Genomic DNA, 26,085 nt, shown 5'->3' with positions numbered 1-26,085 from the left:
GGGGCCTTTAAGGCCAGGGAAGGAAGAAAACAAAAAACTCACTGTCATGTTCCTGGAAGCAATTTATGACTACACGACCATTGTGACATGCTGTATTGATTGTCTTTCTACCAAGTTGAAACAGATGTCATGAAAACATGATCTTTGCCTTCCAAGATACTTCGGCAAGCCATAGTGTCCAAATAATTATCCACAGCTGACAAGTGTCCCAGGATGGACCAAGAAAACATCCCCCACACTTACTGTACCTACTGAAATCTGGCAAGAAAGGTTCATGTTGATCATGCCAAATTCTAACCCTCCCATCAGCTGGGTGCATCAGAAATCTGGATTCATATGACCATTTAATATTTTCCACTGTTCAGTGACTTAACTGCGCTCTTTTGCCCAATGATATTTTTCCTGTTTCCCTTACACATCAATGGCACTTGATCTGGCTGTCTGTTGCTATAGCCCATAAGAAACAACGGACAAGTGCATACGGACATATTAGTTGGATGCTAGCACTGTATTCAGCTGCAGTTTGCATTACACTACACCTCCTGTTCATCAGAATGATTCTTGATATTTTCATAAACAAGTTGCTTACATCCACAGGATCCGCTTTGATTGGATGCTTTTCCTTTATCACAATATTATCAGAATACTCTTGACGTAATTATACATATAAATCCTACAAAGTTAGTAGTTTTGAAATACTGGCCCTGGCTAATCTGGCACCGATGATTAATGTCTCATTTGAAGTTGCTCAGTTCAGTAGATTTTTCCACTCGAATGTGGATTCACACTTCAATTTGAACCACAGAAAACAGTACACTTAATTTCATGCTGCAGTCCGACGTCACAGCTCTAATGTCCATAGACGAAAGCTCCATGAAATAGACGACTTCTCTAATAAATTGGCCTTAATACTGGTGGATAAAACAAGACTGAACACAAGACCTTCACAGTCTTCTACTCATCATAGAGAAGATTTCATGAAACCTTCTCTTCATCTACCTGATGATCCTGAGGAACATTGGGGTTTTCTGTTGAACAGTCCTGTGGGCGATAAGGACGGGTACATCTCTCTGGAGTGGTCCTCTCACTGGATAGAACTGGAGGAAACACATACAGGGACTGAATTCATTCTTTTAAATACAGATTATGCCGTGTGTATTTAGTCCTCTCTATTACCTGGTGATGTGAGGGAGTGGGGAACCTCCATCATGATGTCCTTGTACAGATCTTTGTGTCCTTCTAAATACTCCCACTCCTCCATGGAGAAATAGACGGTGACATCCTGACACCTTATAGGAACCTGACACAAACAATAATACCTTCATCCACCTGATCCCTTCATAGCATTACTGTATAATGTCCCTATAATGTCCCAGCAGTGTCACCTCTCCAGTCATCAGCTCAATCATCTTGTGGGTGAGTTCTAGGATTCTTCCCCATCCCTCAGACACAGGGGACTGACAGCGATCATTAGAGGACTTCTCCACTACAATGTAATCCTGTGTATGGAGAGACACATTAATAAATCTCCCTACAGACATTTCCAGAGTCCGCACTGCTCCAGTTCTGTCCATCTGTTATTCCCATAGATAAGAATGATATAATGTGATGTTATCAAAATCTCTCACCTTTCCAGTAAGCTGGAAGAGGATCTCTAGGGTGAAATCAAATATCTTCTCCACCATCTTGTTCCTGTCATTATCCATCCTTGAATCCGGGTCAATCAGAAAAATTCTGTTACATAGATGAACTCCACTAAGAGCTCCTGATGTTTTGGGAATCTGAATGAGGTGAAGATGAAAAATAATGAAGAACACCATGTAAGAATACAATTTATGAAGATAAGGTGTCAGGGAGATATTAATATCAGGGAGATATTAAGAGAATATTAGCCATTTCTCCCAAGCCAATCTCCTATAGTATTTGTCCAGAGATGACAATCTACAGCGTCTCCCTGCAAATTATCACCTACAGCCAAAATAGCTTACACAAACAAATGCCAGCCAAGAAATTTTACAACCTAATTAAAATGCAAATGTATTTCCCACTGACGCAGGCCTGCGATAATTTACAGTGAGAATAGTAAAATGTACTCCCGAGCTTCGAAAAAAAATCTATAGACAGGCCGGCACCAATAAGGAATATGGAATATTGTAAGTTTCATAACTCCGATAATAATAGGACCTATATTTTTAGTGGCAGGATCAGCCAAGGAGCGATATGCTCATTTTTTTGTAGCCGAAAAACCCTCCGTGGAGCTGTGGCGCAAAAACACCAGAATAGCAGACTGCAACTATGCGATGTGTGGTCTCTAAATGAAGGTAAAATCATAATAGAAAATACGGTACCACTTTTGAGCTTCTGGGATCAACACGCGATACGTTATCCCATAAGTTAGAGTTTTTTTAATACAGACATGAAGGGTGGAGCTGAGCCCCTGTGATGTCAGCACAGGGGGGATGTGGGCAGATCTCTCCCTTCAGCATAAAACAGTTTGCTGAGGCTGGAGATTCATTCATTACCAGAGGGGTATAAGGACTATAAGCAATGGATCCTGTTCGATAACAGTCTAATCAAATCGGGGAGCCCCTCTCCACCTATATTGAATCGTGTCAGTGTTCGTAAAGTAAGTGTCCTCCTTTAACCATTATTATTTTGTGCAACTGCTTATGTATTTTAATGTCTTCTTTGTAAAATCCTTGTGTACATTTTTTCTAAACACTGTCACCCTTTTGGAATAAATATAAAATTTAAATAGTTCTGTTTCTTTTGTCCTGTAATCATTCCCTCCCCCGAAGCCATAAGCTACCAGAACGCAGGCGTCCGGCCAGGCCTGTATTATATTTCAAACTCGGCCGGTGGTGGCAGAGAATAATAATAATAATAATCGGGCTATCGTGAAGCTGACAGTGACAGTAAGGAGCGTGTACACATATTCCATGCATTGGAATCCGGAGGTGTGACGCCATACTCTCACTGGTGGCCTGTCGATACCTAAGGAGCGAGTAGTCTGGATCGTGTGCTCGCAATTCCGGACGGAATTCGTGACACAGTGACGGCACGGTGAGATATTGTGCAATCTCACCGATGTCGTCACTGTGGGAATCCCTGACGTGGGCCAAAGATGAAGGAGCATTCTTTCTTCTAGTAAGGACTGGAAATGCTTAGGCTACTAATGTCGTTAATAGACGTTTGATCAGGAAATACAAAGATTAACAGGAGACCCAGTTAGAACTGGAACAAGATAGTCATCACCTTAGCACAAAATAAATACATGCACCAGCACTGAATTCATCATGTTAGGAGGGGGTGTATTTGGAAAGGGGCGCAGGAGCTCTCTTCACAAGCAATAAATGCTGGCTATGCAACAAATAACAAAAGACTGACTCACTTCCTAACCGAAACAGAACACTGGTCTGAACAGGTGCATACTAAGAGTAGCCATCTCCATACATAACTAGCTACTCTTAGTATGCACCAGTTCGGTTTGGAAGTGTCAGTCTTTTGTTATTTATATGCATAGGACTTCTGACTGAGCACTCCACCAATCATCCCATGGCAGTTTTAATTACAGCAGGATCTACCCATATAAATGTAGGCTATCAGCCCAGAAAAGGATTCACATTAGGATAGGTTCCCAGCATAAGGTCGCCTTGTCATTGGCTACTGGGCGTGCTTGAATTGGCCAAATTATGTTCTAAAAGACTTCATTTTTTCCTATTTTCTAGAGCTGTTATGCAATTCAAATTTCATATATTTCATGTTTACACGCTTTAACGTTAAAAAATACAGCTTGCAACTTTATTTGTTGGCTATGTAACAAAGCCAGCATTTGTCTCTCTAACAGCAGCCAAGGTAAGCTCATATTGCTGCCGTTAACCATTTATATGACACTAGCTCTGACAGTGGCATTCAAATAAAGCAGCACAAACAGGCTTCCATCAGCCAAACATGGGGCACCGATGGGTTACCATGTCTGCTGCTATCTTGGTCTATTGGAGAAGCTCAGCCACTGAGTTATTCCACTATATAGTACTAGCTATAGAACCCGTTCTACACCCGGGTGGCAAGCATTTTTATTGGTATATGGTGTCCCATGCTGGTATGTGCTGCCCCCTCCTGGTATTTGTGCGGCCCCCATCCTGTCCCCACCATCCTATCCTGGTATGCATGGCACCCCTCATTCCCATCCTGGTATGCATGGCACCCCTCATCCCTATCCTCTTATGCATGGCACCCCTCATCCCTATCCTCTTATGCATGGCACCCCTCATCCCTATCCTCTTATGCATGGCACCCCTCATCCCTATCCTCTTATGCATGGCACCCCTCATCCCTATCCTCTTATGCATGGCACCCCTCATCCCTATCCTCTTATGCATGGCACCCCTCATCCCTATCCTCTTATGCATGGCACCCCTCATCCCTATCCTCTTATGCTTGGCACCCCTCATCCCTATCTTGGTATGCATGGCACCCCTCATCCCTATCTTAGTATGCATGGCACCCCTCATCCCTATCTTAGTATGCATGGCACCCCTCATCCCTATCTTAGTATGCATGGCACCCCTCGCTCCCAGTCCTGGTATGCATGGCACCCAATCCCTCATCTTAGTATGCCTGGCACCCCTCATCCTTATCCTGGTATGTATGGTACCCCTAATCCTGGTATGCATGGCACCCCATCCCTCATCCTGGTATGCATGGTACCCTGCATTCCTATCCTGGAATGTATGGTACTCCTCATCCCTATTCTGGTAAGCATGGCACCCCTCACCCCCCAATCCTGGTATGCATGGTCCCCTCACCCCCCAATCCTGGTATGCATGGTCCCCTCATCCCCCAATAATAGTATGTGTTGGGGGGGGTGAGGGGACCATGCATACCAGGATGTAATGCATTATTCCCCTCACCCCCCAATCCTGGTATGTGTGGTACCCCACATCCTGGTATGCATGGTCCCCCTCACCCCCCAATCCTAGTATGCGTGGCCCCCTCACCCCCTAATCCTGGTATGTGTGGCCCCCTCACCCCCCCAATAATGGTATGTGTTCTACCCCTCATCCTGGTATGCAATGCATTATCCCCTCACCCCCCAATCCTGGTATGTGTGGCCCCCTCACCCCCCCAATCCTGGTATGTGTGGCCCCCTCACCCCCCCAATCCTGGTATGTGTGGCCCCCTCACCCCCCCAATCCTGGTATGTGTGCCCCCCCCAATCCTGGTATGTGTGGCCCCCTCACCCCCCCCAATCCTGGTATGTGTGGCCCCCCCCAATCCTGGTATGTGTGGCCCCCTCGCCCCCCCCCAATCCTGGTATGTGTGCCCCCCCCCAATCCTGGTATGTGTGGCCCCCTCACCCCCCCCAATCCTGGTATGTGTGCCCCCCCCCAATCCTGGTATGTGTGGCCCCCTCACCCCCCCCAATCCTGGTATCTGTGGCCCCCTCACCCCCCCCAATCCTGGTATGTGTGCCCCCCCCAATCCTGGTATGTGTGGCCCCCTCACCCCCCCAATCCTGGTATGTGTGGCCCCCTCACCCCCCCCAATCCTGGTATGTGTGCCCCCCCCAATCCTGGTATGTGTGGCCCCCTCACCCCCCCAATCCTGGTATGTGTGCCCCCCCAATCCTGGTATGTGTGGCCCCCTCACCCCCCCAATCCTGGTATGTGTGCCCCCCCAATCCTGGTATGTGTGGCCCCCTCACCCCCCCAATCCTGGTATGTGTGGCCCCCTCACCCCCCCCAATCCTGGTATGTGTGGCCCCCCCAATCCTGGTATGTGTGGCCCCCTCACCCCCCCCAATCCTGGTATGTGTGCCCCCCCAATCCTGGTATGTGTGGCCCCCTCACCCCCCCCAATCCTGGTATGTGTGGCCCCCCAATCCTGGTATGTGTGCCCCCCCAATCCTGGTATGTGTGGCCCCCTCACCCCCCCCAATCCTGGTATGTGTGCCCCCCCCCAATCCTGGTATGTGTGGCCCCCTCACCCCCCCAATCCTGGTATGTGTGCCCCCCCCCAATCCTGGTATGTGTGGCCCCCTCACCCCCCCAATCCTGGTATGTGTGGCCCACTCACCCCCCCAATCCTGGTATGTGTGGCCCACTCACCCCCCCAATCCTGGTATGTGTGGCCCACTCACCCCCCCAATCCTGGTATGTGTGCCCCCCCCAATCCTGGTATGTGTGGCCCACTCACCCCCCCAATCCTGGTATGTGTGCCCCCCCCAATCCTGGTATGTGTGGCCCCCTCACCCCCCCAATCCTGGTATGTGTGCCCCCCCCAATCCTGGTATGTGTGGCCCCCTCACCCCCCCAATCCTGGTATGTGTGGCCCCCTCACCCCCCCAATCCTGGTATGTGTGGCCCCCTCACCCCCCAATCCTGGTATGTGTGCCCCCCCCAATCCTGGTATGTGTGCCCCCCCCAATCCTGGTATGTGTGGCCCCCTCACCCCCCCCAATCCTGGTATGTGTGCCCCCCCAATCCTGGTATGTGTGCCCCCATCACCCCCCCAATCCTGGTAAGTGTGCCCCCCCCAATCCTGGTATGTGTGGCCCCCTCACCCCCCCAATCCTGGTATGTGTGCCCCCCCAATCCTGGTATGTGTGGCCCCCTCACCCCCCCCAATCCTGGTATGTGTGCCCCCCCCAATCCTGGTATGTGTGGCCCCCTCACCCCCCCCAATCCTGGTAGGTGTGCCCCCCCCAATCCTGGTATGTGTGGCCCCCTCACCCCCCCAATCCTGGTATGTGTGCCCCCCCAATTCTGGTATGTGTGGCCCCCTCACCCCCCCCAATCCTGGTATGTGTGCCCCCCCAATCCTGGTATGAGTGCCCCCCCAATCCTGGTATGTGTGGCCCCCTCACCCCCCCAATCCTGGTATGTGTGCCCCCCCCAATCCTGGTATGTGTGGCCCCCTCACCCCCCCCAATCTTGGTATGTGTGGCCCCCCCCCCAATCCTGGTATGTGTGGCCCCCTCACCCCCCCAATCCTGGTATGTGTGCCCCCCCAATCCTGGTATGTGTGGCCCCCTCACCCCCCCCAATCTTGGTATGTGTGGCCCCCCCCCCAATCCTGGTATGTGTGGCCCCCTCACCCCCCCAATCCTGGTATGTGTGCCCCCCCCAATCCTGGTATGTGTGGCCCCCTCACCCCCCCCAATCCTGGTATGTGTGGCCCCCTCACCCCCCCAATCCTGGTATGTGTGGCCCCCTCACCCCCCCCCCAATCCTGGTATGTGTGGCCCCCTCACCCCCCCCCCAATCCTGGTATGTGTGGCCCCCTCACCCCCCCCCCAATCCTGGTATGTGTGGCCCCCTCACCCCCCCCCCAATCCTGGTATGTGTGGCCCCCTCACCCCCCCCCCCAATCCTGGTATGTGTGGCCCCCTCACCCCCCCCAATCCTGGTATGTGTGGCCCCCTCACCCCCCCCCAATCCTGGTATGTGTGGCCCCCTCACCCCCCCCCAATCCTGGTATGTGTGGCCCCCTCACCCCCCCCAATCCTGGTATGTGTGGCCCCCTCACCCCCCCCAATCCTGGTATGTGTGGCCCCCTCACCCCCCCCAATCCTGGTATGTGTGGCCCCCTCACCCCCCCCCAATCCTGGTATGTGTGGCCCCCTCACCCCCCCCCAATCCTGGTATGTGTGGCCCCCTCACCCCCCCCCCCCAATCCTGGTATGTGTGGCCCCCTCACCCCCCCCCCAATCCTGGTATGTGTGGCCCCCCCCAATCCTGGTATGTGTGGCCCCCTCACCCCCCCCAATCCTGGTATGTGTGCCCCCCCAATCCTGGTATGTGTGGCCCCCTCACCCCCACAATCCTGGTATGTGTGGCCCCCTCACCCCCCCAATCCTGGTATGTGTGCCCCCCCCAATCCTGGTATGTGTGGCCCCCTCACCCCCCCAATCCTGGTATGTGTGCCCCCCCCAATCCTGGTATGTGTGGCCCCCTCACCCCCCCAATCCTGGTATGTGTGCCCCCCCCAATCCTGGTATGTGTGGCCCCCTCACCCCCCCCAATCCTGGTATGTGTGCCCCCCCCCCAATCCTGGTATGTGTGGCCCCCTCACCCCCCCAATCCTGGTATGTGTGCCCCCCCAATCCTGGTATGTGTGGCCCCCTCACCCCCCCCAATCCTGGTATGTGTGCCCCCCCAATCCTGGTATGTGTGGCCCCCTCACCCCCTCCAATCCTGGTGTGTGTGCCCCCCCCAATCCTGGTATGTGTGGCCCCCTCACCCCCCCCAATCCTGGTGTGTGTGCCCCCCCAATCCTGGTATGTGTGGCCCCCTCACCCCCCCCAATCCTGGTATGTGTGCCCCCCCAATCCTGGTATGTGTGCCCCCCCCCAATCCTGGTATGTGTGCCCCCCCCAATCCTGGTATATGTGGCCCCCCCCAATCCTGGTATATGTGGCCCCCTCACCCCCCCCAATCCTGGTATGTGTGCCCCCCCCAATCCTGGTATGTGTGGCCCCCTCACCCCCCCCAATCCTGGTATGTGTGGCCCCCTCACCCCCCCCAATCCTGGTATGTGTGGCCCCCTCACCCCCCCAATCCTGGTATGTGTGGCCCCCTCACCCCCCCAATCCTGGTATGTGTGCCCCCCCCAATCCTGTTATGCGTGGCCCCCTCACCCCCCCAATCCTGGTATGTGTGCCCCCCCAATCCTGGTATGTGTGGCCCCCTCACCCCCCCCCAATCCTGGTATGTGTGCCCCCCCCAATCCTGGTATGTGTGGCCCCCTCACCCCCCCCCCAATCCTGGTATGTGTGGCCCCCTCACCCCCCCCAATCCTGGTATGTGTGCCCCCCCCAATCCTGGTATGTGTGCCCCCCCCAATCCTGGTATGTGTGGCCCCCTCACCCCCCCCAATCCTGGTATGTGTGCCCCCCCCAATCCTGGTATGTGTGGCCCCCTCACCCCCCCAATCCTGGTATGTGTGCCCCCCCCAATCCTGGTATGTGTGGCCCCCTCACCCCCCCCATCCTGGTATGTGTGGCCCCCTCACCCCCCCCATCCTGGTATGTGTGGCCCCCTCACCCCCCCAATCTTGGTATGTGTGGCCCCCTCACCCCCCCCAATCCTGGTATGTGTGCCCCCCCCAATCCTGTTATGTGTGGCCCCCTCACCCCCCCCAATCCTGGTATGTGTGCCCCCCTCAATCCTGGTATGTGTGCCCCCCCCAATCCTGGTATGTGTGGCCCCCTCACCCCCCCAATCCTGGTATGTGTGCCCCCCCAATCCTGGTATGTGTGGCCCCCTCACCCCCCCATCCTGGTATGTGTGGCCCCCTCACCCCCCCATCCTGGTATGTGTGGCCCCCTCACCCCCCCAATCTTGGTATGTGTGGCCCCCTCACCCCCCCCCAATCCTGGTATGTGTGCCCCCCCCAATCCTGTTATGCGTGGCCCCCTCACCCCCCCAATCCTGGTATGTGTGCCCCCCTCAATCCTGGTATGTGTGGCCCCCTCACCCCCCCCAATCCTGGTATGTGTGCCCCCCCCAATCCTGGTATGTGTGGCCCCCTCACCCCCCCCAATCCTGGTATGTGTGCCCCCCCCAATCCTGGTATGTGTGGCCCCTCCCCCCCCCAATCCTGGTATGTGTGCCCCCCCAATCCTGGTATGTGTGGCCCCCTCACCCCCCCCCAATCCTGGTATGTGTGCCCCCCCCAATCCTGGTATGTGTGGCCCCCTCACCCCCCCAATCCTGGTATGTGTGCCCCCCCAATCCTGGTATGTGTGCCCCCCCCAATCCTGGTATGTGTGGCCCCCTCACCCCCCCCATCCTGGTATGTGTGGCCCCCTCACCCCCCCAATCTTGGTATGTGTGGCCCCCTCACCCCCCCCCAATCCTGGTATGTGTGCCCCCCCCAATCCTGTTATGCGTGGCCCCCTCACCCCCCCCCAATCCTGGTATGTGTGCCCCCCTCAATCCTGGTATGTGTGCCCCCCCCAATCCTGGTATGTGTGGCCCCCTCACCCCCCCAATCCTGGTATGTGTGCCCCCCCAATCCTGGTATGTGTGGCCCCCTCACCCCCCCCATCCTGGTATGTGTGGCCCCCTCACCCCCCCATCCTGGTATGTGTGGCCCCCTCACCCCCCCAATCTTGGTATGTGTGGCCCCCTCACCCCCCCCAATCCTGGTATGTGTGCCCCCCCCAATCCTGTTATGCGTGGCCCCCTCACCCCCCCCCCAATCCTGGTATGTGTGCCCCCCTCAATCCTGGTATGTGTGGCCCCCTCACCCCCCCCAATCCTGGTATGTGTGCCCCCCCCAATCCTGGTATGTGTGGCCCCCTCACCCCCCCCAATCCTGGTATGTGTGCCCCCCCCAATCCTGGTATGTGTGGCCCCTCCCCCCCCCAATCCTGGTATGTGTGCCCCCCCAATCCTGGTATGTGTGGCCCCCTCACCCCCCCCAATCCTGGTATGTGTGCCCCCCCAATCCTGGTATGTGTGGCCCCCTCACCCCCCCAATCCTGGTATGTGTGCCCCCCCAATCCTGGTATGTGTGCCCCCCCCAATCCTGGTATGTGTGGCCCCCTCACCCCCCCAATCCTGGTATGTGTGCCCCCCCAATCCTGGTATGTGTGGCCCCCTCACCCCCCCCAATCCTGGTATGTGTGCCCCCCCAATCCTGGTATGTGTGGCCCCCTCACCCCCCCAATCCTGGTATGTGTGCCCCCCCCAATCCTGGTATGTGTGGTCCCCTCACCCCCCCCAATCCTGGTATGTGTGCCCCCCCCAATCCTGGTATGTGTGGTCCCCTCACCCCCCCCCCCCAATCCTGGTATGTGTGCCCCCCCAATCCTGGTATGTGTGGCCCCCTCACCCCCCCCAATCCTGGTATGTGTGCCCCCCCAATCCTGGTATGTGTGGCCCCCTCACCCCCCCAATCCTGGTATGTGTGCCCCCTCCAATCCTGGTATGTGTGGCCCCCTCACCCCCCCCAATCCTGGTATGTGTGGCCCCCTCACCCCCCCCAATCCTGGTATGTGTGCCCCCCCCCAATCCTGGTATGTGTGGCCCCCCTCACCCCCCCAATCCTGGTATGTGTGCCCCCCCCCAATCCTGGTATGTGTGGCCCCCTCACCCCCCCCAATCCTGGTATGTGTGCCCCCCCCCAATCCTGGTATGTGTGGCCCCCTCACCCCCCCAATCCTGGTATGTGTGCCCCCCCCAATCCTGGTATGTGTGGCCCCCTCACCCCCCCAATCCTGGTATGTGTGCCCCCCCAATCCTGGTATGTGTGGCCCCCTCACCCCCCCAATCCTGGTATGTGTGCCCCCCCCAATCCTGGTATGTGTGGCCCCCTCACCCCCCCAATCCTGGTATGTGTGCCCCCCCAATCCTGGTATGTGTGGCCCCCTCACCCCCCCAATCCTGGTATGTGTGCCCCCCTCACCCCCCCAATCCTGGTATGTGTGCCCCCCCCAATCCTGGTATGTGTGGCCCCCTCACCCCCCCAATCCTGGTATGTGTGCCCCCCCCAATCCTGGTATGTGTGGCCCCCCCCAATCCTGGTATGTGTGGCCCCCCCAATCCTGGTATGTGTGGCCCCCCAATCCTGGTATGTGTGGCCCCCTCACCCCCCCAATCCTGGTATGTGTGTGCCCCCCCCAATCCTGGTATGTGTGGCCCCCTCGCCCCCCCAATCCTGGTATGTGTGGCCCCCTCACCCCCCCAATCCTGGTATTGTGCCCCCCCCAATCCTGGTATGTGTGGCCCCCATCCTGGTATGTGTGGCCCCCAATCCTGGTATGTGTGCCCCCCCAATCCTGGTATGTGTGGCCCCCTCAATCCTGGTATGTGTGCCCCCCTCACCCCCCCCAATCCTGGTATGTGTGGCCCCCTCACCCCCCCAATCCTGGTATGTGTGGCCCCCTCACCCCCCCAATCCTGGTATGTGTGCCCCCCCCAATCCTGGTATGTGTGGCCCCCTCACCCCCCCCAATCCTGGTATGTGTGCCCCCCCCAATCCTGGTATGTGTGGCCCCTCACCCCCCAATCCTGGTATGTGTGCCCCCCCCAATCCTGGTATGTGTGGCCCCCTCACCCCCCCCAATCCCGGTATGTGTGCCCCCCCCAATCCTGGTATGTGTGGCCCCCTCACCCCCCCAATCCTGGTATGTGTGCCCCCCCCAATCCTGGTATGTGTGGCCCCCTCACCCCCCCAATCCTGGTATGTGTGCCCCCCTCACCCCCCCCAATCCTGGTATGTGTGCCCCCCCCAATCCTGGTATGTGTGGCCCCCTCACCCCCCCAATCCTGGTATGTGTGGCCCCCCCCAATCCTGGTATGTGGCCCCCCCCAATCCTGGTATGTGTGGCCCCCCCAATCCTGGTATGTGTGGCCCCCCCAATCCTGGTATGTGTGGCCCCCCAATCCTGGTATGTGTGGCCCCCTCACCCCCCCCAATCCTGGTATGTGTGGCCCCCCCAATCCTGGTATGTGTGGCCCCCCCAATCCTGGTATGTGTGGCCCCCCCCCAATCCTGGTATGTGTGGCCCCCTCACCCCCCAATCCTGGTATTGTGCCCCCCCCCAATCCTGGTATGTGTGCCCCCCAATCCTGGTATGTGTGGCCCCCTCAATCCTGGTATGTGTGCCCCCTCCAATCCTGGTATGTGTGGCCCCCTCACCCCCCCCAATCCTGGTATGTGTGGCCCCCTCACCCCCCCCAATCCTGGTATGTGTGGCCCCCTCACCCCCCCCCAATCCTGGTATGTGTGGCCCCCTCACCCCCCCAATCCTGGTATGTGTGCCCCCCCCAATCCTGGTATGTGTGGCCCCCTCACCCCCCCAATCCTGGTATGTGTGCCCCCCCAATCCTGGTATGTGTGGCCCCCTCACCCCCCCCAATCCTGGTATGTGTGCCCCCCCCAATCCTGGTATGTGTGGCCCCCTCACCTCCCCCAATCCTGGTATGTGTGCCCCCCCCAATCCTGGTATGTGTGGCCCCCTCACCCCCCCAATCCTGGTATGTGTGCCCCCCCCAATCCTGGTATGTGTGGCCCCCTCACCCCCCCAATCCTGGTATGTGTGCCCCCCCCAATCCTGGTATGTGTGGCCCCCTCACCCCCCCAATCCTGGTATGTGTGCCCCCCTCACCCCCCCAATCCTGGTATGTGTGCCCCCCCAATCCTGGTATGTGTGGCCCCCTCACCCCCCAAATCCTGGTATGTGTGCCCCCCCCAATCCTGGTATGTGTGGCCCCCCCAATCCTGGTATGTGTGGCCCCCCCAATCCTGGTATGTGTGGCCCCCCCAATCCTGGTATGTGTGGCCCCCTCACCCCCCCAATCCTGGTATGTGTGGCCCCCCCAATCCTGGTATGTGTGGCCCCCCCCCCAATCCTGGTATGTGTGGCCCCCTCGCCCCCCCAATCCTGGTATGTGTGCCCCCCCCCAATCCTGGTATGTGTGCCCCCCCCCAATCCTGGTATGTGTGGCCCCCTCACCCCCCCCCCCCCCCCACCCCCCCCAATCCTGGTATGTGTGGCCCCCTCACCCCCCCCCAATCCTGGTATGTGTGGCCCCCTCACCCCCCCCCAATCCTGGTATGTGTGGCCCCCTCACCCCCCCCCCCAATCCTGGTATGTGTGGCCCCCTCACCCCCCCCCAATCCTGGTATTGTGGCCCCCCACCCCCCCAATCTGGGGGGCCCCTTCCCCCCCCCCAATCCTGGTATGTGGTGGGCCCCCTCACCGGCCCCCCCCCAATCCTGGTATGTGTGGCCCCCCCCAATCCTGGTATGTGTGGCCCCCCCAATCCTGGTATGTGTGGCCCCCCCAATCCTGGTATGTGTGGCCCCCTCACCCCCCCCAATCCTGGTATGTGTGGCCCCCCCAATCTGGTATGTGTGGCCCCCCCCAATCCTGGTATGTGTGGCCCCCTCGCCCCCCCCAATCCTGGTATGTGTGCCCCCCCAATCCTGGTATGTGTGGCCCCCTCACCCCCCCCAATCCTGGTATGTGTGGCCCCCTCACCCCCCCAATCCTGGTATGTGTGGCCCCCTCACCCCCCCCCAATCCTGGTATGTGTGGCCCCCTCACCCCCCCCCCCAATCCTGGTATGTGTGGCCCCCTCACCCCCCCCCCAATCCTGGTATGTGTGGCCCCCTCACCCCCCCCCCCAATCCTGGTATGTGTGGCCCCCTCACCCCCCCCCCCCAATCCTGGTATGTGTGGCCCCCTCACCCCCCCCCCAATCCTGGTATGTGTGGCCCCCTCACCCCCCCAATCCTGGTATGTGTGGCCCCCTCACCCCCCCCCAATCCTGGTATGTGTGGCCCCCTCACCCCCCCCCAATCCTGGTATGTGTGGCCCCCTCACCACCCCCCAATCCTGGTATGTGTGGCCCCCTCACCCCCCCCCAATCCTGGTATGTGTGGCCCCCTCACCCCCCCCCCCAATCCTGGTATGTGTGGCCCCCTCACCCCCCCCCCCCAATCCTGGTATGTGTGGCTCCCTCACCCCCCCCCCAATCCTGGTATGTGTGGCCCCCTCACCCCCCCCCCCAATCCTGGTATGTGTGGCCCCCTCACCCCCCCCCCCAATCCTGGTATGTGTGGCCCCCTCACCCCCCCAATCCTGGTATGTGTGGCCCCCTCACCCCCCCCAATCCTGGTATGTGTGGCCCCCTCACCCCCCCCAATCCTGGTATGTGTGGCCCCCTCACCCCCCCCCAATCCTGGTATGTGTGGCCCCCTCACCCCCCCAATCCTGGTATGTGTGGCCCCCTCACCCCCCCCAATCCTGGTATGTGTGGCCCCCTCACCCCCCCCCAATCCTGGTATTTGGCCCCCTCACCCCCCCCCAATCCTGGTATTTGGCCCCCTCACCCCCCCCCAATCCTGGTATGTGTGGCCCCCCTCACCCCCCCCCCAATCCTGGTATGTGTGGCCCCCTCACCCCCCCCCAATCCTGGTATTTGGCCCCCTCACCCCCCCCAATCCTGGTATTTGGCCCCCTCACCCCCCCCAATCCTGGTATTTGGCCCCCTCACCCCCCCCCAATCCTGGTATGTGTGGCCCCTCACCCCCCCCAATCCTGGTATGTGTGGCCCCCTCACCCCCCCCCCAATCCTGGTATGTGTGGCCCCCTCACCCCCCCCCAATCCTGGTATGTGTGGCCCCCTCACCCCCCCCCAATCCTGGTATGTGTGGCCCCCTCACCCCCCCAATCCTGGTATGTGTGGCCCCCTCACCCCCCCAATCCTGGTATGTGTGGCCCCCTCACCCCCCCCAATCCTGGTATGTGTGGCCCCCTCACCCCCCCCCAATCCTGGTATTGGCCCCCTCACCCCCCCCCCAATCCTGGTATATGTGGCCCCCTCACCCCCCCCCCCCCCAATCCTGGTATATGTGGCCCCTCACCCCCCTCCCCCCAATCCTGGTATGTGTGGCCCCCTCACCCCCCCCCAATCCTGGTATGTGTGGCCCCCTCACCCCCCCAATCCTGGGTATGTGTGGCCCCCTCACCCCCCCCCAATCCTGGTATGTGTGGCCCCCTCACCCCCCCAATTCTGGTATGTGTGGCCCCCTCACCCCCCCCCAATCCTGGTATGTGTGGCCCCCTCACCCCCCCCCCAATCCTGGTATGTGTGGCACCCCTAATCCCTTTCACGCTGTACACACATACAAAAAAATAAACACTTATACTCGCCTTTCTTCCCTGTGCTCCTTTATTCCCAACGCTCCTATCGGTCAGGTAAGTATGGCGCAGGAGATCGCGGTATGCGTTCAGTGTCTACGCATACCGTGATCTCCGGCGGCCATACACTCTTTTCACCTCTAACGGCTGGATGCGTGCTTTTGTCTGGAGCCAGACTGCGCGTCGCGCATGCGCAGTCTATAAAGGCTTCCGACAGACACGCATCTCCCGTTATATTATAGATAAGCAATCGGACAATCGCTGGTTATATTCCCCTAAGTCAGTTAAGAAAAAAAAGTTTAAAAAAATTCAAATCACTACCCTTTTACTTCATTAAAAAAGAAAAAAAAAAATTGGCACTGCTGTGTTCGTTAAAGTCCAGCCTATTCAAATAAAAAATGTAATTAACTCATATGGTGAACGCCATCAAGGAGAAAAAAAAAACAGAGAATTTTATTTTCCAGTCACCTCACCCCCCCCCTATTACGGTACTAAAACGATCAAAACGTCATCTCTGCCCCAAACCGTTATCAGTAAAACAGTCAGCTCAAGAAAAAGAAGCCCTCACAAAGCTCAATTGCAAGAAAAATAATAAATGTTACAGGCCTTGTAACATAATGATAAACTTTTTTGTTTTGTCACAAAACTTCCTGACTATTTTTGCATTCTGGACTTGAATAACATGTTATCATGTGTGATTTCTGTAGCTATCATGTGTTGATATAACACAATGCTATTATAAAGAAGTGGAAGTAGCACAAAAGTCGCTAAATAAAGGCAGTGTAATAGTAATGAAAAAAATCCATACATTTTATCAGTCCACAGATCATGCAACAGTGGAACATTAAAAATGTTAAGTAGCAGGACGTCAGCCAGTGGCGTACCGCCTATAGAGGCAGACCACGCGACTGCTATGGGGCCCCAGCGTCCAGGGGGCCCGGAGCCGGCTGCTCTGTCCATAGACACGCCCCTCTAGATCACTGTGCTGCATGCACAGCAGAGAGGAGCTGAGCACCCGGAGCATGGTGATCATTGGAGCCTGGCTAATGGAGACAGAGGGAGCCGTCCTGGATGCAGGGGTGACACTCCGCTGACACTGCAGGTTCGCAGGGCAGCTGGGCTCTCTGTGTGAAATGACTCAGTCAGATGAGTTTCCACCTGCATGCTGATTGTTGGATGTGCAGGTGTTAAGGGAGGGGGTCGCAAATAGAATTCTGCTAACTATTTACAGGTTTATGGGGAGGAGGGCTGTGATTGTGCAAAAAGAGAGTCAGGAAGCCTCCTTCACACTGAGCTAGAGCTACTGTCACACTGTCCTGTGTCGGTCACCAAAAGGCTTGAGGAGGAACTTCTGGGACCAGAGCGGATTACAGCTGAACAATAATAAATTACTGCTTTACACACATTTATCTGCACAGCAGCTCATGCTCTCCTAGTCAGGACTTGTAAGGGTCTGTGGGATCTTATACTGTGATGGGGACTACTGAAAGGGGGTCATCATATGATTGGGGGGGGGCTTGTGGCGATCATCATATTGTGGTGGGGACTACTGTGGGGGCCAATATTATTTATTTATTTTACGGATAAGACACTTTTTCCCCCCAAATTTGGGAGGAAAAAAGGGTGTGCGTCTTATAATGAAAAGTTATGGTTACTTGGGGGGGCGGCGGCTAGGGGTCCCAAACACAGGAGGTTGGCGGCCGCTGTGGCAGTAGCAGGGCGATTCTTCGGCCCCACCCTCAGAAGAACTGTCAGTAATTCAAGGTGGTGGTGGTGGTGGTGGTGGTGGCGACGGGAGCTGGCAGAGTTCTTTAGAGATCTCGATCTGCGCATGCTCCAGCAGCCATTTCACAAAAACACAGCGCAGGGCTATGTACAGGATAGGGAACCTCGCCTCCGCTCACCGCCGACTTCTGAGGACAGGGCCGCAGCATCGCCTCGCTGAACTCGCCTAGCTCCCGCTGCCACCACCGCCTTGAATCACTGACATTTCTTCTGAGGGAGGGGCCGCAGCATCGCCCGTCTCCTGCCGCAGCCTCCTCTGCCGCCAGTCTCCGGTATGTGTGAGCCTGGCTCCTGTGACCCCTCCTCCACTACCACTGCCCCCAGGTAAAAAGGATTATAAGGCGCACCATTTTATTCAGAAAAAATATATATATTTTTTCCTATTTTGCAAAATACGGTATATATTTATTTTACTCACTTATATAACGCCATTAATTCCACAGTGTGGAAGGAAACCAGATGAAACCCACACAAATACGGGGAGAACATACAAACTCCTTGGAGATGTTGTCCTTGGTGGGATTTGAACCCAGTACCCTAGCGCTGCAAGGCTGCAGTGCTAACCACTGAGACACCATACAGTGCTAACCGCTGAGCCACCGTGCTGCTTACTGTGTGTGGGAGAAATGTGCTCACCATCATACTGTGGGTACCTTCATCATACTGTTTGGAGGTCCTGTGGAGGGCCTATGGGACCATCAAACTGTGTGAGGATCATCATACAATGTGGGTCTGTGGGGATCATCATACTTTGCGGGGACCTTCATACTGCGTGAGATGGGGATGCTGTGGGGTGTGTGTGTGTGGACCATCATACTGTGTTTGGGTGCTGTCAGAGCTATCATATTGTGTGGGTGGTTGTGTGGACATCATACTTTGCTGGGGGGACTATGGAGTCATCATACTGTGCATGTGGGGGTTACAGTAGGGGAATTTACTGTAGGGGTTATCATACAGTGTGTTGGATGCATTTTTGGGGGGTATTTAAATCTATAGGGCGATAAGAGGGTTGAGAACACTAAAAGGCTTCAGTATGGGCACATTTACTATGTATATGATACAAGACATGTCCATTTCCCTGTCTTCAAAAGTAGATAGCTATGTCTTTTTGTGACTGCGCCTATACACTGTGATTCCAGTTACGTTGCAGATTTATTTATTTTTTTTTACGGGGAAGGGGGGCCCAATTTGGACTTTTACTATGGGGCCCCATGATTTCTATGTACGCCCCTGACGTCAGCATAGTCCACTTTATTCAGGCAGGGGATACAAATCCGCAATGTCTCAGTTTACACGGAAGAATTTATTAAGTATAAAACATCACTTTTTTCCCACTGAACCGCCAGGAAAAGCAAGACTTCTGAAAAAAAAATGAAAAAAAACTTCCACACCAAAATCTGCTTGACTCGTGTGTCGATTATTCAGGCAGATTTCCCAGCAGTATTTTCTGGATTTGCAGTGGGGTCTTTTCACAACACATCTACAACGCGTGCAGAATTATTAGGCAAATGCGTATTTTGATCACATGATACTTTTTATACATGTTGTCCTACTCCAAGCTGCATAGGCTTGAGAGCCAACTACCAATTAAGTAAATCTGGTGATGTGCATCTCTGTAATGAGGAGCGGTGTTGACTAATTACATCAACACCCTATATAAGGTGTGCTTAATTATTAGGCAACTTCCTTTCCTTTGGCAAAATGGGTCAGAAGAGAGATTTGACGGGCTCTGAAAAGTCCAAAATTGTGAGATGTCTTGCAGAGGGATGCAGCAGTCTTGAAATTTCCAAACTTTTGAAGCGTGATCACCGAACAATCAAGCGTTTCATGGCAAATAGCCAACAGGGTCGCAAGAAGCGTGTTGGCCAAAAAAGGCGCAAAATAACTGCCCATGAATTGAGAAAAATCAAGCGTGAAGCTGCCAAGATGCCATATTTCAGAGCTGCAACGTTACTGGAGGATCAAAAAGGACAAGGTGTGCGATACTCAGGGACATGGCCAAGGTAAGGAAGGCTGAAAAACGACCACCTTTGAACAAGAAACATAAGATAAAACGTCAAGAATGGGCCAAGAAATATCTTAAGACTGATTTTTCAAAGGTTTTATGGACTGATGAAATGAGAGTGACTCTTGATGGGCCAGAGGCTGGATCAGTAAAGGGAAGAGAGCTCCACTCCGACGCCAGCAAGGTGGAGGTGGGGTGCTGGTATCATCAAAGATGAACTTGTGGGACCTTTTCGGGTTGAGGATGGAGTGAAGCTCAACTCCCAGACCTACTGCCAGTTTCTGGAAGACAACTTCTTCAAGCAGTGATACAGGAAGAAGTCGTTATCGCTCAAGAAAAACATGATTTTCATGCAGGACAATGCTCCATCATATGCATCCAACTACTCCACAGAGTGGCTGGCCAGTAAAGGTCTAAAAGAAGAAAAAATAATGACATGGCCCCCTTGTTCACCTGATCTGAACCCCATAGAGAACCTGTGGTCCATCATAAAATGTGAGATCTACAGGGAGGGAAAACAGTACACCTCTCGGAACAGTGTCTGGGAGGCTGTGGTGGCTGCTGCACGCAATGTTGATCGAAAACAGATCAAGCAATTGACAGAATCTATGGATGGAAGGCTGTTGAGTGTCATCATAAAGAAAGGTGGCTATATTGATCACTAATTTTTTTGGTTTTTGCATGTCAGAAATGTTTATTTCTAAATTTTGTGCACTGATATTGGTTTACCTGGTGAATATAAACAAGTGAAATGGGATTATATTTGGTTTTTATTAAGTTGCCTAATAATTCTGCACAGTAATAGTTACCTGCACAAACAGATATCCTCCTAAGACAGCCAAATCAAAAAAAAGCCCACTCCAACTTCCAAAAATATTAAGCTTGGATATTATTGAGTCTTTTGGGTTGATTGAGAACATAGTTGTTGATCAATAATAAAAATAATCCTCTAAAATACAACTTGCCTAATAATTCTGCACACAGTGTAATACTCATCATCCTTCCAACACACATTTTTATTAGCTTGTAAACTAGTCAGACTGGAGCGGAATTTAAGCCAGACAAGGGGTATTACAATTTACGGAGGGCATGGACTGAAGATGGAAACACCACAGGGACAAGGGTGAGGGGGTTAACCCCTATATAATCGTCTGCATGGGAGATACAACACAGGGAATAGCAGAGAGGATGCATGCGGAAGGTGAAGAAAGGGTTAAACCACTCACACAAAAGGTGAAGAGACAGTAAATTAATACTGAAAAGGAGCGGAGCATAGAGAGGAGAAGAGTTTAGGGAATGCAAGACACTAAAGGCCCCGTCACACATAACGAGATCGCTAGCGAGATCGTTATTACGTCACGGTTTTGTGATCGCTGGAGAGTCGTTTCAGGATCGCTGGGGAGCTGTCAAACATGCAGAACTTCCCAAAGATGTCGGCCGCCCCAGCGATCTAACTAACGATCTCGGCGGTCGTTGGGACGCTTTCACACAGCAACTATTTCCACGATCCACACCTTGATAGGGACTGTACTGTGTCACAAAGGCGTGCATAAAATTACGCAAAATCAGGACTCAGTCGAATGAACGGATATCAACAGCCCGGAGAATTCTGCTAGGATCTGCAATCCAGCACGAGGTCAGAAACAAAGGATGGAATCGCTATTCTGTTGCCTTCTTTATGCACGGCGGAAAATGAGAACGCTGTAGCGACCACCAATCGGGGACGAGGGGAGCGGAAAAGTCCAATTTATGCACGCCTACGTGTCTCAGTTCTGAATCGCTAACGAGGTCGGTGATAAGGTGTCAAATACAGCGATGCACACTGCCCAGCGGGAGCGCAACTACCCAGGAATGGTCCAGGAAGCTTTGTAACGATCAGCGATCTCACAACAGGGGCCTGATCGTTGCTACCTGTCAGACATAACGAGATCGCTAGCAAGATCGCTATTGCGTCACAAAAACCGTGACGTATCAACGATCTCGCTAGCGATCTCGTTATGTGTGACGGGGCCTTAAGGCCGGGGTCCCACTAGCGTATGGCATCCCATGTAAGAGCATCGGATAAGATATGCTAATGACATTCAGCTCCTGCTCTGCTGCAATCGGGAGCCGAGTGTCATTGCTCCTATCTCTCGCACAGAGACGATTGCAGCACAGCTGCGAAGGAGACGGAGAAAGCAATTTCTACATCTCCTCTGTTGCTGGCGTCGGCGGGAATCGCACTGAACTCGGGTGATATCCGAGTGCAGTGCGATATTTCACAAGCACCCATAGGCTTATTATGGGTGCGTGTGATCCAAATCCTGCATGCAATCACAGCATGCTATTTTTTTTTCAGCCCGATCACAATCCGATCGGAGCTGGAAAAAAAAACGCCACTGAGCGCACCAGCATAGCATTAAATTGATCCGAATGCAATCCGAATTTATCGGATTGCATTTGTCCGATTTAATCGCAAGTGAGAGCAAGCCCTAACAGTGGAGAAGGCAGGAGGCACAAGGGGAGACTTTACCTTTGCAGAGGACATGAGTGAGGGGCGCAGAGGGGCTGATGGCTATGGCTCCAATTCATCAAGGTGTTTACACCAGTCCTAAGCTGCTTTGCCAAAAAGAGCAGCACATGTACTGGACATGGCTAACACAGTCCATCTAATTAATGATGCTTTACGTCAATATAGTGGCGTAACGTTTGCCAGTAATGTACTCTAGTCTCTGACTGGAGTAGATTTCTGGTGGAGGTGCACACCATTTAAAAGATGTGTCTAATTCCATCAAGTAATGTATGCCTCTTAATGAATTAGTCACATTGTACTGCAACGAGCCAGTTCATTAAAGGGGTTGTCTGGTCCATAATCAATAAGTCTACAGTCACTATGTGACTGCAGACTTATGAATCCACCCTCTAGTGCACACACTGTGTGCTGCAGGAACCGAAGGGTATGTATGAGTTATACATACCCCCGGGCCAGTGGGTGCAGCCTCGCTCTCCATACACTTGTGTGAAGTGAGGCCACGCCCACTGGCCCGGAGTATATATAAACATACCCTTCAGCTCAAGTCAGAAACTGGTTAATCCCAAAAGCATACAGTGTGTGCCCTGGGTGGATTCATAAGTCTGCAGACACACAGTGAATGCAGACATAGATTTGAACCGGACAACCCCTTTAAGACTGGTGTGCACAACGCCAGTCTTAATGAATTGAGTACAGACACTTATCTTAGCAAACATTAGGTGACTGGAATCCATTCATACCTTATAAAACCTGCACATGAAAAGAACTACATCTCCCATCAGCCCTGGGGAGTGAGACAGGAATTGGAAAGAGCCAGAGAAGTGAAGAGAGAGAGAGAGAGTAAGATGGAGGGATGTCAGTCCTGTCAGTAAGATAATGGAGAGAAGAGTATCCAATATATTAGACTGATTGACTGGCCGCCATTGTATCAGAGGAAGAAAGAACATACTCTGCTTTTCTGAAACAGCATGTGAGCATCTTAGTTGATATTTTAAATCACTGAGGGAAATAGAGGAAAGAGAGCCTCCGCCATTATATTTAAGGTAACTGACACAGATAGAGCCTCCTCCATTACATCTGAGAGAGATAGAGCCTCCTCCATTATATTTAAGGTCATTCACAGAGATGGAGCCTCCTCCATTATATCTGAGGTAACCGACAGAGCCTCCTCCATTATATCTGAGGTAACCGACAGAGCCTCCTCCATTATATCTGAGGTAACCGACAGAGCCTCCTCCATTATATCTGAGGTAACCGACAGAGATAGAGCCTCCTCCATTATATCCGAGGACACTGACAGATAGAGCCTCCTCCATTATAGCTGAGGTAACTGAGAGATAGAGCCTCCTCCATTATAGCTGAGATATGCTTAATTCATAAGTAAGAGTATATGTTGCAGTCTGTGTTCAGACAGTGATGCATGGACTGGCAGGAGGTCTCATGACCTGACCTCCACAGCCTCATATATGCTTATGAGACGGTCAAGTTAAGGTCAGGGGAACCACGGCCAGTACTGAGATCATGATACACAGACCTGTGAATGATGGTGCACAGAGCTGTTTTTACCTCAGGCCTGCAGAGCCAGAGGAAGCAGTCACCATTTTACCTGAGGTATATAAGTGATCGCACAGTTACAGCTTGTCAGCCTATACGATGATTGTTATTAATATTACGCCAACTTCAGCACCGAGACGTACTAATAATCGATGATGGGATGAGCAGAGATTACTCAAATCTTGACTCTATTACCTCTTTTGCCGTTAGGCCACAGCCCCACTATCAGTATTAGGTCAGTATTTTTTCTCAGGAGTTGGAGCCAAAACCAGGTGAGGAACAATCAGAGAAAAGGTATAATAGAAACAAGTCACCAATTCTGTATTTATCACCCACTCCTGGTTTTGGCTCCCACTCCTGAGAAAAAACACTGACCGAATACTGATAGTGGGCTTAGATAGAGGAAGGGGCTGATGTTGCACCATTGGTGTCCTGTGACACGGTTTAATGATTTGCCATGACGGTCAGAGGACTAAGAAAACGCACAATGTGCATATAGCCTATGTGCCAATTTCGCGAGGAATTGGCCTAAAAAACGCATTGCAATCCTTATCCTAAGATTTCCTATGAGATTGAGGCAGATCTGTGCACATGATCAGGATTTTTCCTGACTGAATTTCACGTACGAAAAAAGAAGCAGCACGTCCATTCTTTGTGCGTTTTTCCTATACAATGCATTGGAGAGGAAAAAAAAACGCATCAAAAACGCTGCGGATGTTCCACAACATTTTTGCTGCCAGGAGGTTCAGAACCTTGCACAAATATCTGCAAGCAATTCCTGATCGTTCGCACATAGCCTAATAAAGGTGCCACAGAATGGCTCCAATGGAAATAAAAGCGCAAAAAAACCCATAAAAATAGTTACATAAACAAAGTTAAATTGCTCGATCTCCTGGTATTTAGCCACAATGCTTCCATCAGACTGTGCAGAGAACGGCCCCTCACACGGCCACCATTCCAGAGGCAAAGTAATGGATATTAGATTAGATTAAAATAAAAAGTTATGGTTATTACAATGCAGAAATGCAAATGCACCTAAACAGCCTCAGAACTGAGGGGGTTAATGTCCCCTGCTCCCAGGAATCTCCACATACCTCCACCTGCAGAGCCGCACCCTAAATACACAGTGTGAATGGAGCTGCTCCTGCTAGTGTGCTGGACCACATCACTGAAAGGGGCGGAGCTCACACCAGGAAGCTGCAGTGCACGTGTGTGGTGGGGGAACTAGGAGGAGGGTAATGCTGCAGGAGGTGGAACCTGCAGGACATGCGATGAATGATATGTCACTGTCTTATCCAATTGGAGTAATAGTTAAAATGTAACTTTTATATTAATAGATTAAGAATAAAGATACCAACATTAAAGAAAAAGTGAGAAAAAAAATGAAGTGAGAAAAAGAAGCCTTCCCCAGCAGCTATATAAGGGTAATAACAGATGTATATACTCTCCTAGCTAAAGTGCTTTGTGTGCAGGATATTAATGCAGCCTATTAGATTTATTAGTAGAGCTAGTCACAGATGTGATTTATCTGGAATGTATTAGCATTCCTATAGTGAGAGAAAACTATCCCGGCAGCAAACTAACTTTCATTTTTCTGCGGTTTATATTTAGTCCATGATAGTTGTACCCCTTCTTTTTATTTTGTCCTAATTCTCTCAGCCTACAACTGGCTTATCCAGTCTCATTTATATTATTGACAGCTATGGAAAACCTGATGTTATCTGCAGGCTGTTTCAGCCGGACTGTCATTAGCACACCATGTATCAATCTCCTATATCAGCTGGCAAGTAGCTTATAGTTCCTGGGGACTCTGCCAGGGGCGGAACTACCGCCCGTGCAGCCGGTTCATTGAACGGGGGCCCCGAGGGAGAGGGGGCCCCTCCAGCCTCCAGCAGGGCCGCCATCAGGGCATGACTGCCCTGACTCCAGTATGGGGCCCGGCCGGTAGGGGCCCCCTCGGGGGCCCCCCTCTTGTGCGTCTCTCTCCTCATGGGGCCCCCGGCCCCATGCTATGCGCCGGGTCCGGGACATTTCAGCGCTGAGCTGCGCTGTTGCAGCAGCGCCTTCATGATTCCCCTGACTTCCGGTCATGTGACGGTGCCGTCACATGGCCGGAAGTCAGGAGAACCTGCTGTCAGCGATTTGGACGAGCGCCAGGATTCTGCAGGGATCGCATGGGGGTAAGTATAACAAGTTTTTTTTTTTTTTTAAATACAATTAACTAGGAGTGGAGAGATGGGAGATGCACATGTGTGTGTGTGTGTGTGTGGGGGGGGAGATGGGAGATGCACATGTGTGTGTGTGTGTGGGGGGGGGGAGATGGGAGATGCACATGTGTGTGTGTGTGTGTGTGTGTGTGTGGGGGGGGGAGATGGGAGATGCACATGTGTGTGTGTGTGTGTGGGGGGGGGAGATGGGAGATGCACATGTGTGTGGGGGGGGAGATGGGAGATGCACATGTGTGTGTGTGTGGGGGGAGATGGGAGATGCACATGTGTGTGTGCGGGGGGGGGAGATGGGAGATGCACATGTGTGTGTGTGTGTGTGTGTGGGGGGGGAGATGGGAGA

General features: G+C 53.4%; 1 protein-coding gene across 1 annotated transcript in view; it reads right to left on the bottom strand.

Moving 5' to 3' along the window:
• The window catches only part of LOC141272101 (uncharacterized), a 60,030-nt gene extending 35,309 nt beyond the window's left edge, over positions 1–24,721 (bottom strand). The window contains exons 1-5 of the mRNA XM_073682415.1: positions 24,612–24,721; positions 1,629–1,781; positions 1,386–1,499; positions 1,177–1,300; positions 1,000–1,097 (exon numbers count right to left, since the gene is read on the bottom strand). Coding sequence (XP_073538516.1) covers positions 1,000–1,097; positions 1,177–1,300; positions 1,386–1,499; positions 1,629–1,706 — 414 coding nt within the window. The 5' untranslated portion in view covers positions 1,707–1,781; positions 24,612–24,721. The remainder of the gene's footprint in view (positions 1–999; positions 1,098–1,176; positions 1,301–1,385; positions 1,500–1,628; positions 1,782–24,611) is intronic.
• Positions 24,722–26,085: the final 1,364 nt, after the last annotated feature.

Source organism: Phyllobates terribilis, unplaced genomic scaffold (genome assembly GCF_046119375.1).
Source record: "Phyllobates terribilis strain yellow unplaced genomic scaffold, ASM4611937v1 Scaffold_5__5_contigs__length_657084704, whole genome shotgun sequence".
Lineage (NCBI taxonomy): Eukaryota > Metazoa > Chordata > Amphibia > Anura > Dendrobatidae > Phyllobates > Phyllobates terribilis.
This window is presented reverse-complemented; position numbering and strand designations above follow the sequence as displayed.